The sequence below is a fragment of the Convolutriloba macropyga genome, chromosome 13, assembly GCF_964194025.1.
Source record: "Convolutriloba macropyga chromosome 13, txConMacr16.3, whole genome shotgun sequence".
Taxonomy (NCBI): domain Eukaryota; kingdom Metazoa; phylum Xenacoelomorpha; order Acoela; family Convolutidae; genus Convolutriloba; species Convolutriloba macropyga.
In genome coordinates this window covers 16536253-16551730 of record NC_134480.1, presented here as the reverse complement: position 1 = coordinate 16551730, position 15478 = coordinate 16536253, and the positions used below count along the sequence as shown (strand labels likewise).

The following is a 15478-nucleotide window of genomic DNA, read 5'->3' as shown; positions in this document are numbered from 1 at the left end:
ATGTTGGTACTAATTTGTGACTGTTTTGCGATTTAGTTTTTTTTGGTTTGGTTCTGTATTGTCCAGACAAAAAAATACAAAAAATTTTTGAGAAATTATTGTTTTTAAGATATTAAACTTACGGAAAAAGTTACAGATACTTGAAAACATAATTGAATGAAAAAGACAAAAACGCAAATCGGCATATAGCAATAAATAGAATAACCATAGTTTGAGTAACGCTCAAGATAACTCTTAATCAGAAAAAAATCACGCTCAATAACGCTCAAAAGCAAAAAAAAGTACAGCAACGTATTGCAAAAGTATTTCAATTTTCTGATTACCATTTTGCTGAAAATTTTGTTGGATAACTTTAACGTTTCACACTGCCCACAATGGCATCAATTACCCGAGGCACAAAAAACTCCAGATACGTTAAAAATTTGTTTTCTGCCTGTCCACAAAATTGAAAACCACTGTTTTAAAAATTCAAGAAAATGAACAAATTAATTGGACAACTGTAATTTTGAGAATGAAGTGTTGTGTTTCCTAGGAGAATTGAAACAAATGCGAAAAACTGAGTTTGGTTTCTTGTCGTTTATGTTTTGGTCACTAAAAATTTTAGCCTGGTGACCTTCCGGTAACTACCGAACGAGAAAAAGTTGCTTTTCTCTTGCAAAACAAATGCGGCAAAGACTTCAAAAACGAAGAAAACTGACAAAGTTTTATTTTAAAGTTTCTAGCTTTTCTGCAAACACAATTTCTGATTCCGCTTTTTTTGGCCTGTCCTACGTCCAATTAATTACAAACTATCCGTTCTTTCTGTAACACATTACTAAGTATAGTACTGCAAGTGGCCACAAGGACGTAAAATTTTGTTTGGACCGTTGTCACCTTAATGAATTGCTGGTGGGTGTAAAAAAATAAAATGAACAGACCAATAAAACTGACCATAGACAGATGACGTTTTCAACCAATTTTTAAAAAAATTGTCGGGACATTCACGCTGAGTTTGCTGGTAAAAACGATGAACATGTGAAACAGCATATGAGATTTTGCGTTCCAAAACTTTTTTTGTGATTCCGCGACTGGAGCTTAAAGCTCACAATGTTATTTTTCAGTCAATTTATCTTATTATCAGCAGAGCGTCGTCTATGCGAAATGAGAAACTTGAAGGACTTTTAACTTCAGAAAAAGCAAATTTCTACAGAAACTTATAACCAAACACGCTAAAACATTAGAAATGAGTAAAATCAGAAATGAAGAGTTTAGAATAAGATCAAAATAGAATTTTAAAAACCACAAAAAGCATGATCACCCTAATATGTGGTCCAAGTCGTGCTGAAAAAATAACAAAAATGTATTAAAACGCTTAAATTTTGCAGACCGCCAAGGAAAAGCATAAACCGACTAAAGCATAAACCTACGTCGGAAAAAGATCCCTATAATGACAGGCGGCAATTTATTTAAAGAGCTGTAGCCTTGATAAATTTTTCTTTATGCGTGCGAAAACAACAGACGACGGTAGGATTCGAACCCCGCCCTCTTCCGTCACCTCGACGGAGGTATTAACCACTCGGCTATCATATACGTCATGGCGTCTCTATCAATCGGTTTTCTTTGAACAACAAACTTTGTTTCGGAGTGAGAGCAATAGAACGTCTAAAAAGTCACTTGAGAAGTCAACGATTATTCTAGAAAAGCGCAAAACGGTCAAGCAAAACTGCATAACAAACGTCTACAATAATTGCTTCTCATTCGAGGCAATTAATAACCGGTTAACGTCAGAAGAATGGCCCTCAAATAGGCGGTACTTAGTTTGTTGCAAGACTAAGTTTAAGGCAATGGCAAGGTGCGTTGAGATCGAATTAAGCGGAAAAGAGCAGGGGATCAGAAATAGGCAGGATTCCCAAAATCAAAATAATTCAAAAATTTGCTTTCACTGCATGAAAATTTGCTTACTCAGCAGATTCGGAAAATTGCAAAAAAAACAGAAATCGCAAAAACTATACACCTAAAGCTCTCGAGCTGCACCGATTAATCTCGGTTCTGAGGAACAAACGTCAACCTAAATTGCTCAAGAGAAGGGGAAAAGATAGGGACGAGATAGGGAAGATAAAAGTCGAGGGAAAATTCCGTTCTCGTCGGGATCAGCAGCTATATTTGGCTCACCAAATGGTTAAAATGAACTGGTCGAAGTCAAATATCAAATTAATACATACATTACCCCCTACAAAAAACTCTTCGAAGCATTCTAAATACTCAGACGCATAGCATAAGAGTCTGTTTATTCAATTTTCCGATGGTCTTGAAATCTTAAGATTACAAAATTGATTTCTTTTCATGTTATTGTTTTCAAGAACTCCTCGAAATTTCAAATTTTGAAACCGTTTTGAAATTTGTGCATGAGAATTTGTTATTTTAGGAGCTCTCATTTTCAACAACAGTGCATCATATAATCGCCCCTGCCCGTTTGCTTTTGTCTGTTATTTTTCTACGTTTTCTGGTGCATGCTTGTCATGTTGGATTATAATGGTCGCTAAATTTATTAAATATTAAATAATTGTCAAAATTCGAAAACTCTAAACCAGAGACTGTTATTCAATGTTCAATATTTTATGGTGTATGTTAAGAACTGGCCTCATGCTAAAATAAAAAAAAACGCGCCCACTCGAAAATTTCCCCATGCCCACTAAACCTAAACAACCCTATTTTTTCGTTTATCTTTCTTTGCTTCTCTAGACTCGGAACAATAATTTTGAAATTTAACGGAATGGCTTTCATGTTTTTGAGCTCGATTTAAATCAACTAAAGTTGCAATCTTTTCAAATTTCTAATTTGAACAAAACAACAGATGGAGACAACTGGACTCGATTCTTCCATTATGAATTGTTTTTTCATTATCCGCATTCATTAATTCTTAATCATTCATTTATCGTTTTTAGCAACAATTACTAAACCCTGTTTTATATTTGAATCGTAAGCTTAAAACTTCAAGGCCAGTATTTATTATTCATCGCTGCGATTCAAGACGCTTTTGAGGCGCAATTATTCTATATCTTTGCAACTTCTACTATACGGAGTGATGAAACGGAATATTTGCCTTTGAGGTTCATATCAATTATCAACTACCTTATTATTAACTACAAACGCACTTTCTAATCGATTTTCAATATTCTGATCACTTTTTATCATATTGCTGCACATGATCATTGAACTTAAAAAAACTTTCCTTGTTTCAAACCGAAAGTAATTTTGAAAACGTTCAAAATTAACAATTAAATTGATTGGCGATGTTTAATCATTATTTTTAAATCATTAATTTCAAACAATCATAATATTCATGAAACACAAAATTGTACACATGGAATGTAATATTGATCAAGATAATAAAAAAGGTCAAAACTGCAATAAGAAAACAGTTCAGTTCTTCAGAACCTTTTAAAAGTTCAAAAGCAGAGAAATTAGAAATCACCGACTTCAACTCAAAATTTGGATATGGTTCAAATGACGAAACCAACAATAGTGGGTCATCCAAAAATCATGTATACTTTAGTTCGCGCAAGCTTATAAATAGAAAAATTGCTCATAAAGGGAAAAGAAAACAGTTCTAATTCGAAATTTTGTAATGCATTACATGGCGGCAGCCACTTTCGCAGCTCCAATCATTAGTTTTTTGTACTGTTCAGCCGTGGCAGTAGGAATCAAATCAACCAGTTGGAACTTCTCGCAGTGCTTTTTGACCAACAGTTCCGCCCTCAAGAAGTCAGCAGGGGTGTCTATGTCCACACAGTTCTGGGCATCATCCCCCTCTAAGTAAGTAGTGCGGTTGCTCTGGTAGTCACCGGTTGAAAGAAGTTCTTTCGTGCGGAACATATAGAACGCTCCTGAAACAAGATTTAATCAACTCTCGTTGTGATAACAACAGTTGTATAACTTATCGATAAAAATAACTTGTTCGCTGCCGATGAATACAACGAAAATTTGAAACAAAGATGAAATTCTGCTTTTGAAATAGACTATATTTTCCCGCCACTCTTTTCTGGCCACTGAGGGTATATGAAGAATGGCGGAAATTTTAATTATAATCACACGGTCGTTATCGCCCTTTTGAATTTATTTCACAAATCGGCATCACCTCGGAATTTGATAATTTCACGAAGGCGCTATCAACCGTGAACAATATTCATTAGTTAGTAGCTTGGCTTCACATTAGACACAACCCAGTCACACGAATTTACCGACGCACGTTGCATATCCGTTAAAATATCAATACATACATAACTGTCCATTAAGTTATCTATCAATTAACACTATCAAATAAGGAATCGGGGACAAATCAATTAAGTAAATCAAAATTGATTAGAATACCCTTTTTCGAATCACATCATTATTGGTTGCATTCGGCTTCATTTCAATCCAATAATACCTCATTACGCCACAACTCAACATTTGATCATAAGACGTGACATCAATGTATTCAAGAACCGACCTCGAATCCTTCGAACATAGTACATCTTTAAACGAGAGCTCACAAGGAAGTTGTGCAAAAACAAATGTCAGTCAACAATCAGAACATAGCTGGCAGATTGCCAGAAAATAGCCGCAATAGATTCGTAGATCGGCAGTCTAAAAAACAGTAAAAAAGACAGACCAAAAAAATTCGTCTTTTCATTGAAGGCTGATCTGTTATATTTTGATTAAAAATCTGTATAAGTTATTGCTGCTTCTATTAGCTGCTCTCAAATAACCTTCATTTAGAGTGACACACACCCATTTGACCTCATCTCTTTGAATTAAAGTACATAAAAGTCAATTTCAAATTGAGGAAGTCATTTTTGAGATTGAGGTAAGTCAAGTGTGACCAAAAATTTAATCACGCGCATGAACAAAAAAAATCGCTCCACTAAGAGCGAAAAATGACGTCACACATGCAATTCAGTTGAATTTGCATGAACGAATGAACAAAAAGTGGCTGTGACGTCATATGGTCGTAACAAAAATGACGACGAAATAAAAAAACATAGCAGGACAAGTACTGACGTACAATTCAAAGAATTTTCATTGACTAAACAGAAAACCAGACCTAGAACGAACTATGGATGGATTGGAAAAACCATTTAGAAGAAAATCCGATACAAAAATTCGAAAAACCAGTAAAAATCAAAGTGAAATTGCCGCATGTGAACAAAAAACCACTAGCGAGAAAGCGAATTTTTGTTCAAACACCGTTTTCTCACTCTACTTTAAATTTAGAGCAAAATTTCACGCCGCAAAACAACCCGCTTTTTCGCCCCATTTCCTGTTTCGGCGTGACCAAAATCACTACTCCAATTTGACTTCAAAAATCATGAAAATGTGTGAACAGATCTTAAAAAAGACAGCGTCCCAATACAATTCAAATTCTTTGAATTGTAAAAAACCAAGAGCACCGCAATATAGCTACGCTCAGCTTACAGCTTCGCAGCTATAAACAACAGGACTAATATAATTGCTAAACTTCGTTTGAGAGCAAGTAAACAATATCACGGGTATCGAAATGTGCTTTTCGATAACAACAATGACGCATTGCACCGAAACTAAATTAACATAGCCCGCATATTGCCGGAATAGCTGCGAAAGAATAGACTTGCGTGTCATATTATAGAGATAGAAACAGATAGATATAAGTTGAAAAAGTTATCGACGCCGCTCAAAAAGCTATGTAAAAAAATTAAACGATAAATTTACAAAGCTTGTTAAAATTCATTGCGCAGAAGCCTTTCCATTAGGGACCCTTATTACACATAAGTTCCTTTGACCTTAAACTAATTCAAAATAAACTTAAATTATAAAGTGCAAAAGTCATTTTTATTGAGTGAGGTAAGTCACTTATGATCAAAATTTGCTAGAGAAAGCGCGAGAGAGAAATGACGTTATGCGCGCAAAAGCAGTTAGTGAGAGGAAAAAGTCAATAAGAAAATTTGACTTTTCAGCTTTGAGGTGTGAACAAATAAAAAACGAAAAAAGAGCGTCAGACGACGAAACAAAAAAACATAGCAGGACAAGTCCTGAAATACAATTCAAAGAGTTGAATGAACAACTCAGAAGTACTCTACCTGACCAGAATATCAATTGAACAATGCCAGCCTTGATTAAACACAATCAAAATTATCTCAAAAAATTGAGAAACAAACAAATTGAACAAAAATATACTCATTGCTAAAACTGAAGCTTTTCAATCTAAGGCAAAATTTTTTCCCTTTAAAAATACTTATTTAAAAATGCGTTCAAAACCGATTTTTGTTTCTGAAATTGGTCCAGTAGTAAACCTGCAAGACCTGAAAAAATTCATTGGCCCTTGAAGATCGATTAACTCGAAAATGACCAAACAAAATTTCAGACAAAACAAATCAATTGTAAATTATAAAGAAAGGTTGCTAAAAATTATGAAAATAATATCTTCAGAATCATTTCTGTGTCTCTAGAGCTATCCAGTAACCAAATTCCAAGACTTAAAAAATTCATTAGCTCAAAGATCGATAGGCAATAGTTTTTAGAAAAAATTTCAAACTTCAAAAAATAGAAATTCGCTCTGTTAAACTGTTGAAAGCCATTCAATTGCCCCTAAGCAACTATTTCATAACATACTATCAAATCATGGATGAAGTATCCTGGCTACTGAGGCAAGAACAACTACATAATACAAATGTTTTGAGAAAACTCGAAAAAAATTTCAAATTTTATCAAAAAACTTCTAAAAGTCGAAAGGTTAAATTGTTGAAAACAGACCCATTGAAACTAAGAACCATGCAGTAACTTTTTACCAGAACCTGGAAAAGGTTTCCTTGCACTTCAGAAAGGACAAACATCGAAAATTGACAAAACAAATTAGGAAAATTTAAAAAAAATTACAGATTTTATCAAAAAAATGCTTAAATTAAGATGCTAAAAACCAGTCCGTTGTTACTAGAAACTATGCAGTGCCCTATTATCAAACCATAAAGGAGATTGCCGGGTCCCTTAAGCAGGGAAAACTTAAAAAATGACAAATTTTCAAGAAAAACCTGAAAAAAAAGCGCGTTTTGTCAAAAAAATTGCCAAAAATTTGTGTTATTCAAAAATTGAAACCTATTCCATGGCCACTGAAAAAGTTCCAGTAACTTATTATCCAGCCCCTAATGAAGTTTTCTGGCCCCTGTGACTCAAAAAAACTTGAATAATGACAAAAAATATCGAAAAATATGAAAAAATAGCAATTTTTGTCAAAAAATGTTAAAATTCGTGATGGCAAAAAGTTGAAAACCATTCCATTAATACTAAAAACTATGCAGTATTCTATTATCAAAACTTAGAGGAGGTTTCGTGACACCTAGCGCTGAAGAAACTCAAAAATTTACAAAAATTTTGCAAAAATTAGTATCATTTTGCGTGTTTTTGATTGTAGTACCAAAACATTTAGTTCATAAAATGGTTATAACAAGTAATTTTGTCTCGCAAAAAGCCTTCATCAACTTTTAAAAACTTCAACCTAAGACTAAACAAACAAAAAATTGAAAAAAATCACAAAAATATGAAAAATGGCGCCATTTTGAGCCCAAAAACTCCTAAAAAATGACCTTTTAACCTTAAATTCAGGCCATAACAGCAGTTGCACCACTCTAAGCACTTGAAAGACTTCTAACGACCACTTTGGGCCTCTAATGGAACTTAATGCCCGCTGGGCTTTACCTGTTTATCCCGTTTTGAAAGATCCGGTTCATTGAAAAATGTGTGAACACATCTTAAAAAAAACACAGCGCACCAATACAATTCAAATTCTTTGAATTGTAAAAAAAAACCAAGAGAAGGCCAATAATAGCCCCAGCTATCGCTGTGCGGCTATTAAAAATTCCACCGAAATAATGCAGCGCCATTTATGTACATATTAGACTGCACTTTGACATATTGAGATACGGACTAATGGATTGAAACGAGGCCACAAGCCCAAAGAATGAAACTATTAATACACAGGGTCGAAAAGCAGTAAATATGTTATTTTAAAATTTTACGTGTCTAATTTCATTCCGATCCATAACGGGAGTATAGAATGAGAGCTCAATTATTCGCCGAATACTCGTACTGCCACGCCAACAATAGCTTTAGGTGCTTCCTTTATCAAAACGATTTAGACCACTAATTCAACCTCAACCCTCTAACCGTTTTCAACGATCTCCCCATCCCAATCCTGCCTTCGTGGTCTCCTCACGGGGTCAAAGTTCAGAGGTCGGGTGTATTTATTCTCTTCACTCACAGGAGTCCATCTGAACTTGTGACTCCTCCCCACTGAGAACACACAGTCATATCCATGGGATTTGATCAAGTCCACAGCTTCCGCGATCAAGTGTGGGTTCTGGGTTGGAAAGGTGCACTGAAGATATGCAACTGCCCAGACATCCGACTGCCGGTTGATGAAGTCGAGCAGTCCATCTTTGCTGGAGCTGCGATCCAACGCGGTCATTGGGTCACGGCGAAAGTATCTAATAACGGCCATTAATTTCAGCTCAACTTTATTTTTTAGGCCAAAGTTTATTTGACGCATTTTTTGGGATCTTCTATCGTGAGTAAAAAAATACTTTACTAAGCTATAAGCTACAAGGGGTGCTTAACTTTGAACTTAAGTTTAAAAACTTTTAAGATAAAAGTCTAAAGTATTTGTCGTGCAACAATCAAGTCAGAAGCACAACTTGAAAAAACATTGACTTTTGTCCTTATCGCAACCAAAACGAGTTGGTTGTTCCCGCAACTTAAAACTGATATAAAAAACTTAACAAACTGTCTAGAACAATGTAATTGAATCCTTATCTACATTCTCTTACATTTTATGGTTTACCCCTCGTTCAAAGAACAAAACCTTCTTTCCCCAAAACAATTTTGAGGACAAAAGTCTCCCCTGTTACCGGCAAATAGTTTCTTTGTTCCACAACTTGTGCGACGCACTGAAGAGAGCATCAGCGGTCAGTGCAACCATCAAGTGCCGAGCACAGTAAACGGAACCCGAAAGCTGGCAGCCGGTCTAGACAAAGAAAAGACACAGAAAAGACACAGAAAAGACACAGAAAAGACACAAAAAAAAAGACAAGCAATTTTTTCAGCGACGAAGCCAAGTTTGGGTTACAAACGTCACCCCGACGAGAGGATCAAGTTTTTTTACTGGTTTCAGACGTCACCAGCAGAAGTCCGACAGAGGTCTCAGACGTTACCTCTGATGTCCTGTTCCCCGGTTAGAGCCATCCAAAATCCTTACTTTTTTTTTCGACAAAAAGCCTCCAAAAAATTGATATTTGTCCCCCAAAAAAGCTTATTTGTTACTATAACACCTCGATTCAAAAACCTTGACTAGTTTCATTATTTTAAAAGCGAGTTAAGGCAATTTTCTCATTTTTAAAGAAAAATCTGCGAAAAAAAACACAAAAATCAGAGAAATGTTCCTTAAATCAGAAAATTCAAAAAACACAATTTAGTTTTCTGACTACATATCCGTTTCAATTGCGGAAAAAACTATTAAACCACTCTTTTGAATTGGTTTGTAATCAAACAGAAAGCTATTTGCATCGATATATCCAATCAGTATCATATAAATCAGAAATGTCGGAAAAAATTTTTTGAAATCAGAAAATTCATAAAACACAATTTAGTTTTCTGACTACATATCCGTTTCAATTGCGGAAACAACTATTAAACCACTCTTTTGAATTGGTTTGTAATCAAACAGAAAGCTATTTGCATCGATATATCCAATCAGTATCATATAAATCAGAAATGTCGGAAAAAATTTTTTGAAATCAGAAAATTCAAAAAACACAATTTAGTTTTCTGATTACATATCCGTTTCAATTGCGGAAGAAACTATTAAACCACTTTTTTGAATTGGTTTGTAATCAAGCAGAAAGCTATGTGCATCGATATATCCAATCAGTATCATATAAATGAGAAATGTCAGAAAAAAAATTTTGAATTCAGAAAATTCAAAAAACCCAATTTAGTTTTCTGACTACATATCCGTTTCAATTGCGGAAAAAACTATTAAACCACTCTTTTGAATTGGTTTTTTATCAAACAGAAAGCTATTTGCATCGATATATCCACTCAGTATCATATAAATAAGAAATGTCGGAGAAAATTTTTTGAATTCAGAAAATTCAAAAAACACAATTTAGTTTTCTGACTACATATCCGTTTCAATTGCGGAAAAAACTATTAAACCACTCTTTTGAATTGGTTTGTAACCAAACAGAAAGCTATTTGCATCGATATATCCAATCAGTATCATATAAATAAGAAATGTCGGAGAATATCAAAACTTTCATTTGACAAAAATAAACACCATTTTATTTTTTTTTGGAAAAAACTTCCAAAATTTTTGCAGAAGTCCTCGGTCTCAGACGTTGCCGTCTGCGAAGTCCCTTTATCCCTATTGGTTTCAGACGTTACCATCAGCAGAAGAAGAGTTTTCAAAGAAAATTGGTTCCAGTAGTCACCAGAAATTTTGATGTCTTTTTCCTATTTTCAATTTTTTTCTGAAAGGCAGATCTCAGACGCTAATTGTAGGAGAGAGCTTTGAGAGTTTAATACAGTCAATGCATTTTGTAAATAACGAAGACAGAGTGAAAAAGAGCAGATAAAGTCACACAGTTTTGAAGAAAACGAAAAGTTTTGCAAAACCCGGAAAAGACAATTTCCGAAAGAATTCTTAAGTTTCCCACAATATGACTCGTCTCTGCAACTTTCTAGCATTCAGTAGCCCTTCTGTAGCCCTTGTTGCCTAAACGCATCGCATTTTTGCTAGTTGCTTATCTTTAGCCGTCAAAACAACAATAAACTCCTAGAAAAAGAACAGGTTTCAAAGTTAATTCGCGAAAATTGTGAGGGGTATTCATTAATCATAGTGTTTGGTTAGGGTTAGGGAGCTAAGGAAAAAATTTTTGGGTAGCTTTATAAGCTTTCTGTTTGGTAATTTATTCGTATTTGAGAGAAACAGAGGAGCTTATTGAAGTTTTCAAGAAAAAGGAGTTTAATGTAACAATTATTTGAGTTCTGGTCTAGTATTGGTTCAACTACATAATTGTAGCAAAGCACAGTTTTCCTATCAACCACAGTAGCCACAAACACTAGTTCAAACAGTTAAAGTCAGCTATTTAAACGAAACTTGTGTAAATTCAAGAAAAAACAAGCAATTATTTAGGTCTGTTGAACGAAAAACGGTTAAAACGCGCGAACGATCGGAAAAGCTTTTAGGTTTTTAACGCAAAAGGCTAGATTTAGCACACAAAACACATTCTAGGACATCACTTTTTGAGAAAATTTGCGTCGTTGGTCTTTTCAACAAGAAAAAACTAGGATCATTAGCATTCAAACATTAGGCAACTTTTTTACATCAAAAAATTTGCGTCGCTCCGGTTCTCAAAGCCGTTTTTCACCTTCAGTAACGAGCTTACTCACCAACATCATCAACAATCAGCTACAGAGCAGCAGCCACCAATATGTCGAAGCAGAACAGCGCTGAATGTCAGTTTGCCATCAATATGTTCAAAGCGACAGAAATGTCAATGAAAAAACTGCTCGATCTCCTTGAGAAAACTGTGGAGCAGAAAAAGAGTTTCCGATCATTGTCTTTGAAGATCAACAAAATCAAAGGCCAGGAAACAGAGCTCAAGAAACTCTCAGAGGAAGTGATGAGACAGCAGCCACATCAAAGCACTGCATCATCTATATTGAATAGGCAAACGGCACTAATAACTCGCCTCAATGAACTGGAACTGCGAGTCGACCTGTTGGACGACGATGGCCAGCTCAGTCAGTCTTCCAGTCGCATTAGAGATGATGTCAGCATGATCTCCAGCAGAAGAAACTTGTCTCGGCAATCAACACCTGCGCCCAGTGACGACAAGGAACGAATCCAGCATCAGCGCGATATAGAAGAAAAGCAGACCAGCAGTAACCTCTTCAATCAGCCGCCCCCAATACCACCACGGCCAAGACAACCATCATTGTTTCTACAAACATCTAATGAACCAGGACTTCAAATTCAGCATGTGCTTGAAGCCCACCAAAGAAATCCTAAAAAGGAAGTTCATGAAAGTCTTCTAAAATCGAAAAATAACCTTGAAAACCAAACAAACGCTCCGAATCCTTTTCCCTGCTTTGACAAAGATACCAGCCAAGAATTCACTTCTCCAACAAGATCAGGGAAACTCGAAATTGCCTCCAACCTGGTAAATAGATATGTCTGCGATATTGAAACAGCTCAAATCAACTGGAATGACAACTTTGACACGTCGCAGAACCTTTTGCCTCCATTCCAAAATTTGAACCTTTCAGGTAATCACTCACTTTCAAACCCCTTCAATATGGCAGATCCAACTATTCAATTACAGGCAGATGGTCTATTCGCCCAAAACTCGGTATTGGAGAAAACCTTTAATTTAAACTTGCCAAATCAAAGCAATAATCAGGATTCAACTGCCAACAGAAATCCTCTATACCATAATTTTCCCAATCTGCAACAGGATTTTGAACCTTCTCAAATTCAAATAGGAACAAGTGGATACCTCGATAGTCAACTTTTGAACTGTGATCAGCAAAAGCTCCCCTGCTTACCCACAGTGGCAAACAGAACCTCACATCTTCCAAGTAAAACTGATAAAATAGTCTTAGAAAACGATTGCCTACAATCCAATCAATGTATTACTCCTATAACTGGGGTACACTCCACAAGTGTCCCACCAATTTCCATGCAACTCATGGAACAACCCCATCAAAATACCGTCTTAAATCCTGCAGCTCCTAATTTTCAGCCAAACCATGTAGCTTCAGAATCAAACGTAATTGCAGCTCCTCTGCAATTTCCACAACCTGTGAACAGTCAACACGGCCTTGTCAGCACAGGCTTCTCAATTAATCAAAATATGGCACAGCCCAGTCAGTTGTGTAACAACCAGTTTATTCATGGCTCACAAGCTCCATCGAACTTTCAAGCTGCAGTAACTTCCACGATCCATGCCCCAATGTGCATTAATCAACCGCTAAATCCTGTCGGACAAAATCAGTTAAGCCAGCCTTTAATTAACCAGAGTTTACTTCCCACTGTCAATCAACACATAAGCTCAGTATACTCGAACCCAAATGTAACACAGGAAAAAGGAAAAGTTGATTTCAAACATTCAATCAAATTGCCACCTCTGAAACTTCAGAATTTCAATGGTAACCCTATCCACTTCCACGAGTGGATCAATAACTTCAACACAATGATTCACAACAACACTTCTATTACAGACAAGCATCGTATAACCTACTTGCAGAATTCTGTAAGTGGGAAAGCAAAGGACTTGATTCATGCTTACTCCTGCGATCCATCTTATTATCAGACAGCACTGAATGAACTAATCCGACATTTCGGTGAGCGTACGATAATTGTGAATGCGTTCATAAACCAGCTCGAAAACTGGCCAATGAACTTCCAAAACAAGCAAAGCTTCATTGCCTTTTCCTCATTTTTGAAAAGACTTGTGCAAGCCTTCCAATACCTTGGCTTTACAGCAGTCCTCCAGTCTACAACACTCATTAAGAAAGCCAAAGAGAAAACACCACATCATTTTGTTCTGAAATGGACTGAACATTGTCTTACCGAGCTCAGCTCAGACCCGACTCTCGTCGATTTTCAACAATGGTTAGAGCTCCAAGCACAAATCTACGACAAAGTGAATCGAGAAAGCAATCAAAGAACCATCAGTTCTCAAGCCTCAAAGTTTGACAACTCGAACAACCTACAAACCAAGCCATACAAAAGCAACCTCACATTGTCAGTCAACAACGCATCAGCGGAAAACAGTAGAAAACATTGGAACTTTGCGCCTCAGCAGAAACAACCGTCCACTTTACAAAACGTTCCGAATAAAGCTTTTAACACAAAACGATCTTGTGAGAAGTGCAAACAAGAACACAGCATTGCCACATGCCCTGAGTACCAATTGTGCTCACCAAGTAATCGATACAACCTTGTTAGCCAAAACAATTTGTGTACAAATTGCTTGAGCAACAAACACCACAAACAATCGTGCCCATCGCAAAAACGATGTCAGGTTTGCAGTGGATTCCACCACACAACCCTTCATGATCCCGCCAAGCAAATCAAACGCCCTACAGCAGCTTTTTCTACTGAAGTTTTTTCTGGTAACAATCCAACAGCTTCGTCTAGTAGCAAAGCTTCAAGTCAAACTCCAAATACATCTTCTCAACAGAAAAATCAAACAAATAAAGCCCCCAACAGCCGTTATGGCCAAACTTTCAACAACCAAAGCCAGCAAAACGTGCAACGACGTAATTTAAACGGCAATGCAATTAACCAATCGTTCAGCATTAACCAATGCTCAGAAACACCAAAGAATTGGTATGAGCAATTGCAACTTATTCCTGTTTCATTCCTCAAGGGGAATAAAGCATTCGATACCTACGCCCTCATAGATCCCGGTAGCCAATTCAGCTTTGTATTGGACGCCATAGCTGAATTTCTTGAGCTTCCCCGTGAAACTCAACAGTCAGTACCACTACAATTTCTCAATACAGAGAACAGCATGTCCCTCTCAAAAATTGTTGAGCCAGTCACAATAACTCCATATAAGTCAAATGAAATATCGTTTGAACTCTCTCGGACGTTCAGCACCCCGTCTCTGAACGTCGCAGCTGCAAAAATTTTTGAACTTAATCAAATTTGTGATGCCTTCAACAGTTTGCGCCACATACATTTCCCAAATATTGCCGATGGCAAAATCGGCGCCCTCCTCGGTGTTAACGCATTCGCATTCACCTACCCTACACATGTTATACCTGGCAATCAAAATCAACCGTTTGGTGTGAAAACTAAACTTGGTTGGACCCTCGCTGGTGAATATGAGAATTGTATCTCAGCTACCACTCAACAGCCCGCAAGTCAGCAGAAGAAATTTATTCTCAATGTGTCAAGAAACAGAACAGATGAACCCGGACTTGACGAACTTGTTCAACAGTTCTGGAGTATTGAAGCAGATGGCATTCAGAAGGACCGCGAACAAGTTTACACAAAGCAAGAAGAACAGTTTCTTGATATTTTGCAGAACTGCATCAATCACAATGGTGAGAGATATGAAATCAAACTGCCCTGGAAATCAGAAATAAAGTTGGAAAACAACTTCTATTCTGCACTGAACCAAGTCAAAAGCCTCAACACACGCCTTCAGCGTAAACCTTCGTTGCAAGAAAAAGACAATAAGACTCTCTTGACAGACCTCGAGAAAAAGTATGTCAAACCGGTGGAAATGCAAGATCCTCAACCAGACAGAATTTGGTACCTGCCACACCATCCTGTGGAAAATATCAATAAGCCCGGAAAAGTCCGCCGAGTTGCAAATGCCGCATCAAAATTCCGCGGCCAATCGCTTAATTCAAACCTTCTTACTGGACCAGATCTCCTTAATAACCTTTTAGGTGTCCTTATGAGATTTCG

The 15478-nt window shown here is 36.5% G+C and overlaps 2 protein-coding genes across 4 annotated transcripts in view; both read right to left on the bottom strand.

The window, feature by feature from the left end:
• The window catches only part of LOC142351537 (sialin-like), a 438741-nt gene that overhangs the window by 290353 nt on the left and 132910 nt on the right, over positions 1 to 15478 (bottom strand). The window lies entirely within an intron of this gene.
• The window catches only part of LOC142351538 (N-acetylneuraminate-9-phosphate synthase-like), a 71526-nt gene continuing 59291 nt past the window's right edge, over positions 3244 to 15478 (bottom strand). The window contains exons 6-7 of the mRNA XM_075403613.1: positions 8158 to 8477; positions 3244 to 3866 (exon numbers count right to left, since the gene is read on the bottom strand). Coding sequence (XP_075259728.1) covers positions 3613 to 3866; positions 8158 to 8477 — 574 coding nt within the window. The 3' untranslated portion in view covers positions 3244 to 3612. The remainder of the gene's footprint in view (positions 3867 to 8157; positions 8478 to 15478) is intronic.